General features: G+C 44.7%; 1 protein-coding gene across 1 annotated transcript; it reads right to left on the bottom strand.

Moving 5' to 3' along the window:
• Nucleotides 1–3267: 3267 nt before the first annotated feature.
• Nucleotides 3268–7234, bottom strand: CCNG1 (cyclin G1). Its single transcript, XM_054287853.1, has 7 exons — nucleotides 7171–7234; nucleotides 6542–6805; nucleotides 5365–5618; nucleotides 4698–4776; nucleotides 4495–4593; nucleotides 4055–4249; nucleotides 3268–3438 (listed from the first exon to the last, which is right to left on the bottom strand). Exons 2-6 carry the CDS (start codon nucleotides 6803–6805, stop codon nucleotides 4058–4060), a joined length of 888 nt encoding a protein of 295 aa, XP_054143828.1. The 5' UTR covers nucleotides 7171–7234; the 3' UTR covers nucleotides 3268–3438; nucleotides 4055–4057.
• Between the last annotated feature and the right edge of the window lie 6817 nt (nucleotides 7235–14051).

Below are 14051 nucleotides of genomic sequence, written 5' to 3'. Positions count from 1 at the left end.
CCATCATTTACCAACAGTCCTGGCTCACTGGTGATGTTCCAGATGACTGGAAGCTGGCCAGCGTGACACCCATTCACAAGGGTGGGAAGGAGAATCCCGGTAACTATAGGCCAGTTAGCCTGCCCTCAGTACCCAGTAAGGAAATGGAACACTTTATATAGAGTGCCAGCACACAGCACTTCCAGGATGGCCAGGGCATCAGACCCAGCCAGCAGGGGTTTAGGAGGGGTAGGTCATGTGTGACCAGCCTGGTCTCTTTTCATGACCAGGTGACCTGCCTGGTAGGTGCAGGAAAGGCTGTGGATGTTGTGTACCTGGACTCCAGCAAGGCCTTTGGCACTGTGTCCCACAGCACACTCCTGGAGAAGCTGCAGCCCAGGGCAGGGACAGGAGCACTCTGTGCTGGGCTCAGAACTGGCTGCATGGCCAGCCCAGAGTGGTGGTGAGCAGTGCTGCATCCAGCTGGCAGCCAGGCAGCAGTGATGTTCTCAGGGCTCTGTACTGGGGCCAGTTCTGTTCAATATCATTATTGATGGCATGGATGAGGGGATTCTTTCATTAGTAAATCTGCAGACAACACTAAGCTGGGAGCCTGTGTCCATCTGTTGGAAGGTAGGAGGGCTCTGCAGAGAGACCTGGAATGGTTTGATGGATGGGCAGAGTCCAATGGGATGAAGTTTAACAAGTCCAAGTGCCAAGCGCTGCATTTTGGCTGTAATAACCCCTGCAATACTCTGGGCTGGGGACAGTGTGGCTGGACAGGGCCCAGGCAGAAAGGGCCCTGGGGGTGCTGGTGACAGCCCGCTGAACATGAGCCAGCAGTGTGCCCTGGTGGCCAGGAGGGCCAATGGCTCCTGGCCTGGATCAGGAATGGTGTGGCCAGCAGGAAGGTCATTCTGCCCCTGTTCTTGGCACTGGTGAGGCTGCACCTCGAGTTGCTGTGTCCAGCTCTGGCCCCTCAGCTTGGGAAGGACATTGAGATGCTTGAGTGCATCCAGAGGAAGCAACGAGGCTGGAGAGGGGCTGGGAACACAAACCCTGTGAGGAACCAGAGGGAGCTGGGGGTGTTCAGCCTGGAGAAAAGGAGACTCAGGGGTGACCTCATCACTCTCTACAGCTCCCTGAAAGGTGCCTGTAGTCAGGTGGGAGGTGGTCTCTTTCTCCAGGCAGCAACTGACAGAATGAGAGGACACAGCCTTAAGCTGTACCAAAGGAAATACAGGTTGGATATTAGGAAAAAGTTATTTATGGAAAGAGTGATGATGTATTAAAAAGGCCTGCCTGGGGAGGTGGTGGAGTCACCATCCCCAAATTAAAAAAAGACTGGATGTGGCACTCAGTGCCATGGCTTAATTGAGGTGTCAGGGCATGGGTTGGACTCAATGTTATCTTGAAGGTCTCTTCCAACCTAGTGATTCTGTGATGCCTGTGTTCCACCTGGACATGAGGAACAAATTCTTTCCTGTGCAGCCACTGTGCACAGGAACAGGTTTCCCTGAGCTGGTATGGGGTCTGACTTACTGGAGTTAACCAAGAAATGTCTGGACAAAATCTGGTGTCGTGTGCTCTGGGATAACCCTGCTTGAGCAAGGAGGTGGGACCAGCTGATCCCACCCACGGTCCCTTCCATCCTGACCCATTCTGTGATTCACTGCTGAAGAACAGATATTTTAAGATATTTAGCATTTTCTCATGTGGTTCCTCCTACACAGCCTCAACCTCTTATAAAAATAAACTGGGGAAAAAAAAAAAATCTGCATTATGTCTTACCTCTTGCCTGAAAATTTTTCTCCAGGTACTGTTCAGGTGTAAGTCACATTTATAGGCTTCCTACTAATATGTTTCATAACATACACTACAGGAAAAAAGCTACTTAGTTAAGCACATTTCCATGTTTAATTTAAAGGTACATATCTTGAGACAGGACAATTAGAATTGCACACTGCATCCTCTCCCAGCAGGCTGACCACACCTTTGAACCACTTTGCACAGGTCAGCACAATGCCCAGGCAGCACTGACAGGTGTGACAGCCACTTACATGTTTTGCAGTGCAATCACTCCCATGAGCTCACGAGAGGATTTGATTTGTCCAGTAGAGAGCTTTGGTATGGAGTCTTCTGTGAAAGCTTTAACTAGTTTGAGATATGCAAAGAATGGTTTCCACCCCAGCTGGTACCATCACAGAGAAGGGTTGGCTGGCCAACACCTCATCCCACACTCTGATCTCTCCTTCTCCACTCCATCAGTCCATATAACAATCAGCTTTAACAGCCTGTTGCCAACAGCCTCTGTCCCACAGTGACACAGAATTCAAGAGGACATTAGCAACTCTCCCAGAACCTCTTTTCATCTAACATACAATAATACACTCTTATTATTCACTTCCTTGGTAGCACTAGAAGCATGAATGCCCCAAATATTGACCTGGTCTTCAGAACAGTTATGTTTTACAAAGCTTACCATGAAAGAGATCAGAGTTGAAGCAATCTTCAGTGTTTCTCATCTGGATTACTCCTACACAGAGGCCACGGGGGGGGGGGGGGGGGGGGGCGGAACTAGCCCTGCTCCTACTGTACCTGTAACAATGTGCCTGTTCAGTATCAGCATTTACCTCTAGTACAGCAAAACTCTGGAAAACTAATGTCAGATTTAGGGCATGACAGGGTTACATGTGACCCAGTTCTTTGCCTTAGTCCTTCATCAGGTATCACCAAGTTTTACACTCAATGAGAGTGGCATCAGCAAACTACAGCTCTTACCAAATACTGCAATTACTGATGCTGTGCTAGTGACTGTCTTTCCTAAAGGAACACAGTAAAGTTCCTCTTTTCTCCTGCTCTACCTACCTGACACATTCAGTGGGTATCACAGGCTGCTGTTTAATGTGTCTGGTAGGAGGCCAGTGCCCATCCTGGCAGGAACACGTGGACACAAGGTACTGCCCAAACAGCACACCAGGTGAGCTGGCAGGCATTTGCTGTTGTCATCAAGATTGAGTTGGATTAGTCTTTCTTTTCTTAACACACTGCAGCACTGCACTACTGCACATCAGATTTTCCTAGTATTGCATAATCCTCAGAAAGTGAACCAGGTTTTAAAAATTAATACCTAATTCAGCACCTGCAGTTACTGTAAACTGAGGTTAGATTACACAAACTGCTCTACAAACTCTAAGGTGTTAAAATCCCTTGCATTGGGATTGTGTTATTCCACTGACTAGTGAACAGTCTACCAAGTAAGAAAGAAAACTGACACCACATACTGAATTCATCATGAAAAGAACTGGTATTTGCTAGAAGGATCTTTAGTCTGAAGTGTTACATGTTCTTTCCATGAGTTGAGCTCTTCATTATTAAGATCATGGTTCAGACTGTTTCTCAGATATCTGTGTGCCTGTTGACAAGATCACAGGATGATCTTCCAATTTTATTGTACTCCTGTAAAAAACCGCAAACAAACCAGTCAACAGAAGTGCTTTCTACAAGAGCCAAACAAAGCATGAGATCTTAATATAGCAAACCAGCAAGATGGCTGTTAGAGAAAAATGTGTAGCCTCTGGAAGTAAAGTCTAGGTAACAAGTTTACCATTTTACAGAGTAAAACAACAGTAACAGGAATAACTGAATTACAGATTTTAGCCTTCACTAAGCAGTTCTACAAGTAAAACTGTATAAAACGGTTATAAGTGGCTTAAATGAACAATTACAAGAAACTCCTTCTAACAGGCTGGTTTTCTTTTTGGATAAGAGCAAGGCAAAGGTTTTTCTCCCCTTTTCCAAGCTTTACTTCACATTTTAGTGTGAGTGTGGTCCCAATGTCTGTAGAACATCTCTGTTACCACAACACAAATCAGTTCTTTCTCCAGTGTTCATACATTGATTAGGTTATCACTTCTTTAGGTACAGCATGGTTTAAGCATGAACATGAGAACAGGCAACTACACTTCTATTCCATGATTCCAGGAGGTAACCTGTAAGACCCTGGAGGTAGTTAACAGCTAATTTTACTTCGACATTATCAGTAGTTGATTTTACAGATTTTACAAAGCCTTACCTGTTATGAGGTGGTCTCTGGAATGGTAGGAAGGTGTGCTATTCTGTAGTAGCTGTGTTTAAGCTGCCGAGCTGTACGTCCAGACACAATCCATTTTAATTTCTGCACATTTGGTTTGGAACACTTGCTTGAGGAATATTCTCTAAGGCACTTCAACACTAGCTCCTTCCAGAAGGTCAATTCTCTGTTGCTTATCTACATAACAAGACAGAATGTCCTATGTTAACAACTAGCTAAATCTTTACTGTGTACATGTACTTTCAGCTTCTTCAACAAGATAGGCAGCCAAATATTCCAGGCCAAATGAAAAAAACCCAATAAAACATCACAAGAAAGCCACAAAAGAAACCAATATGCCAATGCACCTGTTCCTTCCCCACCGTGTAGACCTTTCCATGCACTTTGCTTCCACCCTCCCCTGAAATTTTATCTGCACATACCTTGGAATGTAACTGTAGAAATTCCAATGGCTCTGTCAACTCCAGCAGTTTTTGTTCTTCTATCTCTAGTGCCAAAATAGACAGTGCCAAGACAGAAGGCTGGAGAGAGAGAAGATGTTTTTACACACTGCTTTTTACACACTGCTAAATTAAACTGCTGAGTTTCAGCAGTTTAATTTTCTCTGAACTTTCAAGATCTTTACCTTAGCTTTAGAAAACATGATTCTGCAGTAACAGGCCTTAAGCTGGGTCTCAAGTCTCTCAAAATTAAGGTATTTTCTCCTGTAACAAGAACAGATGAGTGAATCTAGAGGAATGCAAGATTGATCAAGGCAACATCACTCTGGGAACTCAGAGAAGCAGCAAGAATGTTCATTATCTAAACAAAGGCCTCATTTGTCTCAGAACTTCTGGGGTTACATTCAAACAGGTGTTCAGTTTTGGCAGCCTCAATGCCAAAAATAAATCTTGTGTTACACTGGGGAAGAGTTGCATTACCAAAGCAGGCTTAACAAGGAATTTCAGTGCTTACTAGTAAAAGGAATCTTTTTAAACCAGATTTTGCAATCTTTACAATGAGGCAATACTTCACTGCAGCATAAGCAGAGATTTATTATACCATCACTATTGATCAAGTTTAGTTTTCAGCTCAGAGAGCAATACTCCATTCATGCAAACAATACTTAAAATTACAATAGTATTAAACCACAGATGCTCACATTTATGACAATTACGAGTAGGGGGAAAAGTTGGTGGAATTTTTAAAGTATAGAAAAGCCAATTACTCAAGCAATTTCCCTGCTTATTGTTCTACATTCTACATTTTCTGGTCTTAGGCAATTATAGCAAAATCAGCATTAGTTATTGTACCTTTCACAGCTTAAATTCTCATGAATGAATGAATGATAGAGCTGTAGAAATTGGAAGGCAGTTATAGCTTTGATTTTCCAACCCAATTTCTCCAGTATGATTTTCTCCATCCTCATCATATCAGAAACAGTGAATCTATACTGGCTGATTCGGATTAAATCAGTGGCCAAGGGCACATTCCTCTCTTCTTCTGATGCCTTCACAGCCAAGTAGAAGCAGCTGAGTCCAACACAGCCCAAGTGTTTAGGCTGTACCTAAAGAAAAGTAAATTATTTTTAGAGAAGAAGGCCTCTGATCAGTTATTACAACATGTAAGTATCAAACTGTAGGCACCAATCTATTTCATCAAAAAATTATGAGGGATGAGGAGTTGTTTTGTTTTGGAGACTGAAAACTAAATCTTTTACTGTACATTACTATCTTTATTTAACTGAACAAATAAACAGTTATGCACTGTAAATTGCATCTCATTCTTCTAAAAAGCAAAGATTGCAGAGCAATTTTGATTGAGGTAGAACTGACTTGCTAATAAAGTTCTAAAATAGCCTAATAGGAAGGTTTTAGGACATAAAGTGTTCTACATGGTGAGTGCTAGTAAAATATTGGGGGATTACAACTTTATTTTAACTATGTATACAAACATATATATGTACATGTATATATAAATGGTCTAATTTTATTCCCTTATTTTATTCCCTGATTTTTACTGCCTAATCTGGATTCACAAGTCTTTGAAATCATCATTTTCCCATCCATTCAATCTAGCTTTCTCATTTCTGTTTGAACACACAAGCAAAACAAGCTTTTGTCCTTGTCCAAATTGTACAATGGTAATCCTGTCTTGTTAGACAATTTAAAACAACTCAGGTCAGCATGTCACATCTGCACGGGAGAGTGCAGTGCTAACTGATGTCTGACCAGATTTTAGGTGTTCAACAGCATCTTCATATACACAGGGTAAATTGATAGGTCCTGTTTCCCAGCCCATCGACATGTTTAGTTTTTCCTTTTCCAGAGGAAACCTTTCTTAACAATACCAAAATCTGAACGGAAAACACAATTTTTTAGCTCTGCACAATCATAAATCTCTGGAAGGAGCCTAACCTTTATCTAAACCCAAGACATTCCAGTTTCGAATAGGAACTAGGCTGAGAGCTTATCCTTTAAAAAGCCTTACCTTCATTTTTGACAAGAATCTATCCAAGAAATTCACGGCTAGCGAGAACGTCTCGGTGTGGAAGCCAAAGAACTGAGTCAAGCTGAGGAGATCCTTCACCTCGAAGTCTCGCAGCCGTGCTGTCATTCGCAGCCCATTGTCGTGGGCAGCCTCGAGCAGCCGGAGCCCGGCGGCGCGGGGCTGGGCCCGCAGCTCCTGCTCCAGCATCGCGGGCAGCTCCAGCGCCGGGTCCCGAGCGCCGCCGCTCGCCGGGGTATCGATCATCTGCGGCGAGAAACAGCGCGGCCGGTCAAACAGCTGGAACGCGGCAAACTCACCAAACCCGCACAAACTCTGCGGCCGAGGTGCGGCAGGCCGGGCACACGCTCGGAGCGCCCCGGGGCGCCCGCAGCCCGGGGGTGTGAGGGGCACGGCGGGGCCGCGCCGGCCGCACCTCCAGGGACATGCCCGGGCCTGCCTCGCTGCCGCGGGGCTCTGCCGGCGGACGGGCGACCTGCGCGCTCCGCCGGGGGATGGAGGGACAGAGGGACGGAGGGACAACGCCCACCTCACGGAGGGGACGGGACGGACAGGGCACGGAGACACCAAACGCGCAGCCAGCGGGACGGGAGCCGGCCGCGCGCCCTTACCTTGTCGGTGCGGCCCCGCTCCCTGCCCGGGAGGGGAAGGGCCGGACGGGCTGGAGTGTCCGGAGCGGGGCTGGAGTGTCCGGAGCGGGGCTGGAGTGTCCACAGCAGGGCCGGGCGGTTGGGGCCGGCGGTCGGGCCGGGCTCTGTCCGGCCCCGCGGCACCGGCGCTCACCCCCAGCCCGCGAGCCGCCCCCCGCCCGCGCAGTGGCGCCCTCTGGCGGTCCCGCCGCGCCAGGCCCCGCCCCCGCCAGCTGGCCCCGCCCCCTCCCGCGCCTGAAGGGGGAGGGTGCCCGCACTCCTATCGCCCCTAGACGGGGAGGGACCGGCCCCGGTGTGTCCCGGCCGCTGAGGGATCGGCCTGCCCTGGCCATTGAGGGACCGGCCCCGGTGTGGCCCGGCCGCTGAGGGATCGGCCTGCCCTGGCCATTGAGGGACCGGCCCCGGTGTGTCCCGGCCGCTGAGGGATCGGCCTGGCCTAGCCATTGAGGGACCGGCCCGGTGTGTCCCGGCCATCGAGGGACCGGCCCGGCTCGGCCCAGCCCGGCCCGACCGCTCTGATAGTCCCGCTCATTGGGGCGCTTGGAGCTCCCCGAGTGCGCACCCAGGCCTGTTATTAACTTAGAGTTAAAACTCTTAGGTTTTAACTTTTGTATTTTTCATGTTCTGTGCTGCTTTAGTGTGTAGTTCTGAGCTTCATTTTAAGTGTTGGTAAGCATTCTTCGCAGAGTAGGGAGACAAAACAATTCTTTCTCTACCTTGGGACTAAGGACAGCCACCCAGATTTCAGGCCCAAGAGCATGGACAACAACATGGCCAAACAACAAAGAAAAAAACAAGGAGGATGGGACTTCATAACTTAAAGCTGTAATGGCACAATTAACTCCAATGTGCAAATGGACCAGAACTTATAAAAGTGAGAGATCTTGTGACCAGTCATCCATATTTTTGTGGCCACTTTGGTTCATCTTGGGTGTAGTCCTGGCTGGGCTCTTGTGTTGCTCAAGGTGGATCCACTGAGGCCTTTTAATAAATACCTGCTTCACTCTTTAAGTCTGTCTAGCCTCTGTTCTAGGCCAGCCTTGATAAGGCATCAGTACAAATGGCTCTTAAAGCATAAATGGCTTCTCAGCCCTGGGGTGGCTCCTGGCTGGGTTTCCAGCCCAGGGCAGGTGCTCTCCCCCAGGGCTGAAGGCCAGTGGGGTTCAGTGCTTTACTGCTTTTACCTCCAGCATGAATGAAACCTCTCCGGTACAAGGCATTAAAGGGTTCATGTCTTAAACACTTTCCAGCCCCTCTGACAATATATGCATCAAAAGTGATATTCATACTACTTTCTCCTGTTGTACTTACTGCGGATTTATTGTGGGTTTGTTTAATTCTTCCCATCGCCTGTTGAAATTAATTGAAATTTGTTTTATTGGAAGTACTTTTCTACTTCAGAATAACTTCCAGCAGGCAGGACTGGAAGGAAATGTAGTTAGAGATGGAGAAGTTTTTTAATAAAAATGTGTTTTTCATAGCAAGAGCTTGGATTTCTGGAAGGCTCAGTGGAAGTCAGAATGAGGGAGTCCTTGGGTGTGAAGGTGAAATGACCAAATACCGTACCTGTGCCTCTTTCCCCTCCAAAACACTTAAAAGAAATCTAAGTTTCTACTTGCTGTCCATTTCCCTTCCTTCCTCTGACCTTTGCAAACCACTGAGATGCACTGAGAGAATGCATTGAAAAGGCACTGGTTTGACCTTCATTATAATGCCCTTGATTTGCATGTCTATTGGACAAGAAAAAGTAATTTGTTAAAAAAATGAGAATTGAAGCATCAATCCCAGGTCTCATGCCACAGCCCATCTGAGAGAAAATGAATTGTCTTTTGGTGCTACGAAGTCTAAACTGTAAATCAATCTGTTGCTATTGGATGACATTCCCATATAATTGCCCATGAAAGCAAACTCAAGTACTTCAAGTATTCACAGATGCAGCACATCAGAAATAAAGATTATAGCAAATCACATGTCATGAATATGGATATTTATGTTGCCAGTAAATAGTCTGAGTTATCTAAATTAAAATTCAAAATTACATATTGCAAAGGAAGTGTTCTTCTTTTTTTTTTTTTTTAAGAGTTGGAAAACATTTGCAGTATTCTTCCTGTCGTTACTATGCACATAATAATCATGTGAAGCAAATGATACTTCTTTTCATGCTGCTTGTTTTAAATAGCTTTTATTTCTCAAACTGCTCTTAAAAATAGACTAAGGGAGTGCTGTAAAAAGCAGTGGGCCATGGATCTGGTTTGAAGCCACTGACAGCAGGCAAAATCATCAACACTGCTTTTTGTTCTTTCAGTAAGGATTCTGGACTGAGGTGACAGCATGGAAAAGCAGTTCATGTTGATCAAATACAAGTTATGGTTTTCAAATGTTCTTTGGGCTTAGGCATTTGGCAAACAGAAGCCCAAAACACCTTTGTGGGGCTACTGTAGCCACTTGGGCCACAGCTTGAGAAGTGTCTTGCTGTGAGCTGTCAGACTTCTCACTGGAGTGGCTGCAGTGAGTGCACATACTCCATCTGCTCTCCAGGCTGCTTCAAGAGAGGGCAGAGATGAGATGGAAGATTCAGACTGGAAAGCAAAGATGCCACCTCTTCTCTCCTAGATGTCTGTTCTGCCTCTTCAGTGGGTGTCATGCCTGAGACAAGGACACACACATTTCTTGTGGATTGGTCTGGTAGCTGAGGGCACCCATTGCTCCCAGTGCCTGTGCCAAGCACGGGAGTGCTGGCAGTGCTGCAGGGCTGGGTGGGGAGCCTGCTACAGAAGCAGAGTGGATAGTTGCAGGAGTGGTATCTTCACCTCTTTTCTGCTTAACCCGTGTCAGATGTCTTTCAGAAATTTATTTGTTTAATCTTCACTGCCACAGTCAGCACCTGCAGGGTGTAAATATGTGCACTGGCTCACCTGAGATTTCTACCTTTTATAGATGAGTAATGAGATGGCTGACTCTCACAATTGTGGGGTGAACATGATATGTATGTTAAGGGAAGTTTTGTAGATGTATAGCAATGTTACTGTAATATGTCCTCCCCCTTACACTGTTACCATGGGATGGCCTTGGTGGTTGGGGCATTTGGGGAGGGTTGGCTCTCTACTGCAGTAACACCTGACCCCAAATCAAGGTGTAAGAAAGTGATCTCCACCACTGGACAGCAAGGAAGAAGTCAACTGACAAGACTTTAGGAGGGGCTAGTGGTATAAAAGGCAGAGCATCTGTTTCGAAGACAAGCACGTGGCTGAGAGTCACAGGGGCTCCCAGTGCTGTAATTTTTCCGTATTTAATCCTTCTGTTGTATTTTTTGTTAAGATTTAATAAATCTTTGAAATTTTAAAAGTGACCAGTCATTTAGTCATTTCTCACACACCCATGCACCCGAGGATCCAGGAGCCTCAGTAAGTTCAGGGTCCAGGGAGGACTGTGGCTGGCCTGCTCTCCTGCTTGGCCAGACGTGCCACCATATTGACATGGTGTTTCTGTTGACACCATTCAGGAAAATCCTTTTCTGTTTCACACTCCTTTCCCCCAGCTCTTGTTAAGAGCATCAGCAAGCATTATGAATATGACTGGTGTGTAGTTAGCTGCCCTAGAAGAAGAGGGTGTGAATGGGGTATGAAATCATGGATCTGCAGGGTAAACTTAAAATCTAGCAGCAGTCATGGTTACATCTTCTCCACCGATAATTTTTAGCCAGGTATTTTCTCCCACTGTGAGAAGATTCAGTGGTGCTTTTTTAGGAAGAGTCATGTCAGCTGGATTTGGAACAAAGAATAATTTGTTGAACAGACAGGGAAAGCTGAGACTGGGCACTTGTGGTGATTAATAGGCCTGCAAAAGTGTGTGTGTTTTTGTTAATCACGCTGGGAGGAGCAGCCTGGGGAAAGTGTCAGTTCCCTTCAGAGAGAACTGCTAGAAATATTTGAGTCATTACAAGACAGTACAAAGTCATGCTTCATGTTTCAATATTTTAATTTTTTTTGCTTATGGATTGAATGTTTCCAATGGTTGTGTGGGTGCTGCACAGTTGCTTTAGGCTTACTGATAATGGGCTCATTGTTCCTGACTACTCTGGAATAACAGTTGGTGAGCCCTCTAAGCTGAGACTTGGCATGATGGAAATACACAGTTTGTCTTTTTTGTCAATCAAAAATTAAGTCAATCACTTGCACTTGTAAGTTTTTATTTCTATTTTAGAAAGTCAAATTTTTAATAAATCCCAAAGGAATGCAACTTGAAACACTAATTGAGGGCTCAGGAGTTCTGAATGGTTGAAAACAGTTTTCTAAAAGCACTACCAGGAGTCTTTGGCACTGTGCTTGGCTGAAGAGCCCAAAGACATGGCATGGGCAAGTAATTTTTGTTTGATGGATCACATAGGAGATGGAGATAGGCAAAAACACACAGAAAGGATTGTTGGGGGAAAAAAAGTAACTTGAATATGTTACTCCTGCCACAGTCTCCAGAAGCAGGGTGATACCTGGTCATGGGAGTTTGCCTCGGCTGGGTTTGTGTCTTTTTAATGAATAAATATTTTGTCCTGTTATCTGTGTTTTATTTTCAAGAAAAGAGGTTCTGCTAATTCCTAATGTGATTTACCTAATGAGTTAAGTAGTTCAGGTAGTAATTTAAACAACCAAGAGTTAAATATCTTTTTCTAAACCATAGGTTTTCAGTACAGCAGTCTCCACTCAGTCAGGATCCATGTTGTTGTGCCAACCCTGTGGTAGAGCTCATCTCAGAATATGGAGTATCAGGATATTTCAGTTCATGTGCAGAACTACATTCTTCTTTTTAAAAGCTGTTTCAGAAGAAAAATGGACTGGTGTTCAGGAAGGCAGAGCTGTGATTAAAGGACAGGCTGCTTCCCTGATGGCCCCTTTTGGTTTTAGTGGAGATCTTCAGATAACCTAACGAAGTGAATTTTGTTCTTGCAGGGAGAAACCATAGCAACCTGCCACTTTAGAATGCAGGGTATATAATCTATCTGTCCTTCAGATAGTATTTTGCAGTCCAGAAATAGTCATTGTCTCCTAATGTGTGAATGTAAAATGTCAGACAAATGTAGCTGGAGTGACAGTGTTGTCTCTGAGGGAAACATGAGCCCTGTTGTGCTGCTTGTCTGGTGCTGCACATTTGAAAAGCAGGTCCCAGAGGAGGATGAAAAAAGTCTATTTTTTAGTTTTTAATATATGGGTGAGAAAGGTGCTGTGAAATTTGGTAATTGAAAGAGATGCTGCAGTCCCCTCAGTGCTGCTCTCACCTTCCCTCTGACCTGTACGGGCCTCTACTATTTTTATAGTTTTCTTAAACTATGGTATATAGAGTTCCAAGTTTTTAGTCACTGGTCTCTGATACCACTTTGTGGAGGCTCAGACAGTGCTGGGAGTACTCAGTAATCCTGTAGTGAGACCAAGTGCCCTGCAACCTGCTCACAGCTGGCCAAAGCTGTTTGCTGAAAACATGGAACGCATTCCTTCTTGCTTAAATAAAGAAATGCTTGTGAGCAGCCTCACTGACTTCTGCTTGTGTCACCCTCCCACTGCAAGATCTGAAACAGCTGAGACAAGTAATTTCTGCAGAAACCAGCACTGATTACTGAACAGTTAAAATTCAGCTTGTGAGCCTCAGAATTTGCTGCCAGTTTTAGGGACTGGGCTTCCAGTCTGAGAAGGGATGACTTAGCTTTTTTTTTTTTTGTGGAAAGGGCCAAATGAGTAGTGCATTGAAGGCATAAATAGGCAAATATTTAATGATACTGCTAGGGATTGATTTAGACTAAACAGCTAACTAAATATTTTCCTTAAAAATATTATCCTGACCACAGCTTCTGGAGGGAGTGCTTAAAAATCAACTTAAATGGCACAGAATGCTCTTTATGAATGTATGTCTTGTGGAATAGAGGCGATTCAAATAGGTTTTTTTGCTATTAATGTTAACAGCCAAAATTATTGTTTAAAATGCTGAATTATTTTAGTAGGGCTATGATTTACTTAAGAGGAGAGCAAAATAATGTTGGTTGGTTATCTGGGTTTTTTCTGTTTCTGTGTCATACTGGGTCAAGGCTGTGTGAGTCCTTCTGCTCCTTTAAACTGATCTGTCTCCTTATTGTTGGTGGTACATAAATTTGGTTTAAATTATGGTTAATCAAATTTTTAATCATGACTCCATTTCCTTGCCTTTTTTGGAAGTCAATAGCAGTTCAATAGCAGTTCTTGTCCTTCTGCCCCCTTTAGGTTGTTTTTTCACCCACCCTTGAGTAGTTATGCCTTTATGAATAACAGTGGAGAGTGTTTAAGTTATTCCCATTGTCACTATTTTTGTTGTTACCTCTTTCTATTTGATCTGAATCCCAGTTGTTTTCAGCTTTTCATTTGTTTGCACTGCATATTTGGTGTTTGCATTTGTATGTAGATGGATTCAGCACTGAAATCACTTGTTACCACTCGTGTGGAAGCAAATGCTGTGGTTTTCTTGGTTTGGTGATTTGATTTGTTTGTTTGTCCAGGTGTACTAGCAGGTTTTTCTCCTTGTCTTGCTAGGGGATCTGAAAGGAATCCCTTCGTTGAGAGAGGACACTTAAACTTGAAGGAAAATGTAAATGACAGCATGTATTCTCAGATCTGTAGTACCAAAACTAATGAAACAAACAATCATGTGGAAAATTAAAATCTGTCCTGGTAGAAAGGGAGATTCAGCCTTCTCCCAGATGAGGGCAGTGGTGGCTCACAGATAGCACAGTCCCTGCTCATGTTTCATGTAACACTCATTACAGACTGTGAGATTTGCTGTATTTATATTAGGAGTTTCAGCGAATGTGTTGTGGAATTACTTTT

The sequence above is a fragment of the Melozone crissalis genome, unplaced genomic scaffold (genome assembly GCF_028551555.1).
Source record: "Melozone crissalis strain CALT ecotype California unplaced genomic scaffold, PUWL_Pcris_2 ptg000061l_1, whole genome shotgun sequence".
NCBI lineage: Eukaryota > Metazoa > Chordata > Aves > Passeriformes > Passerellidae > Melozone > Melozone crissalis.
The sequence above is the reverse complement of the archived record's forward strand: the minus strand, read 5'-3'. Positions and strand labels throughout refer to the sequence as shown.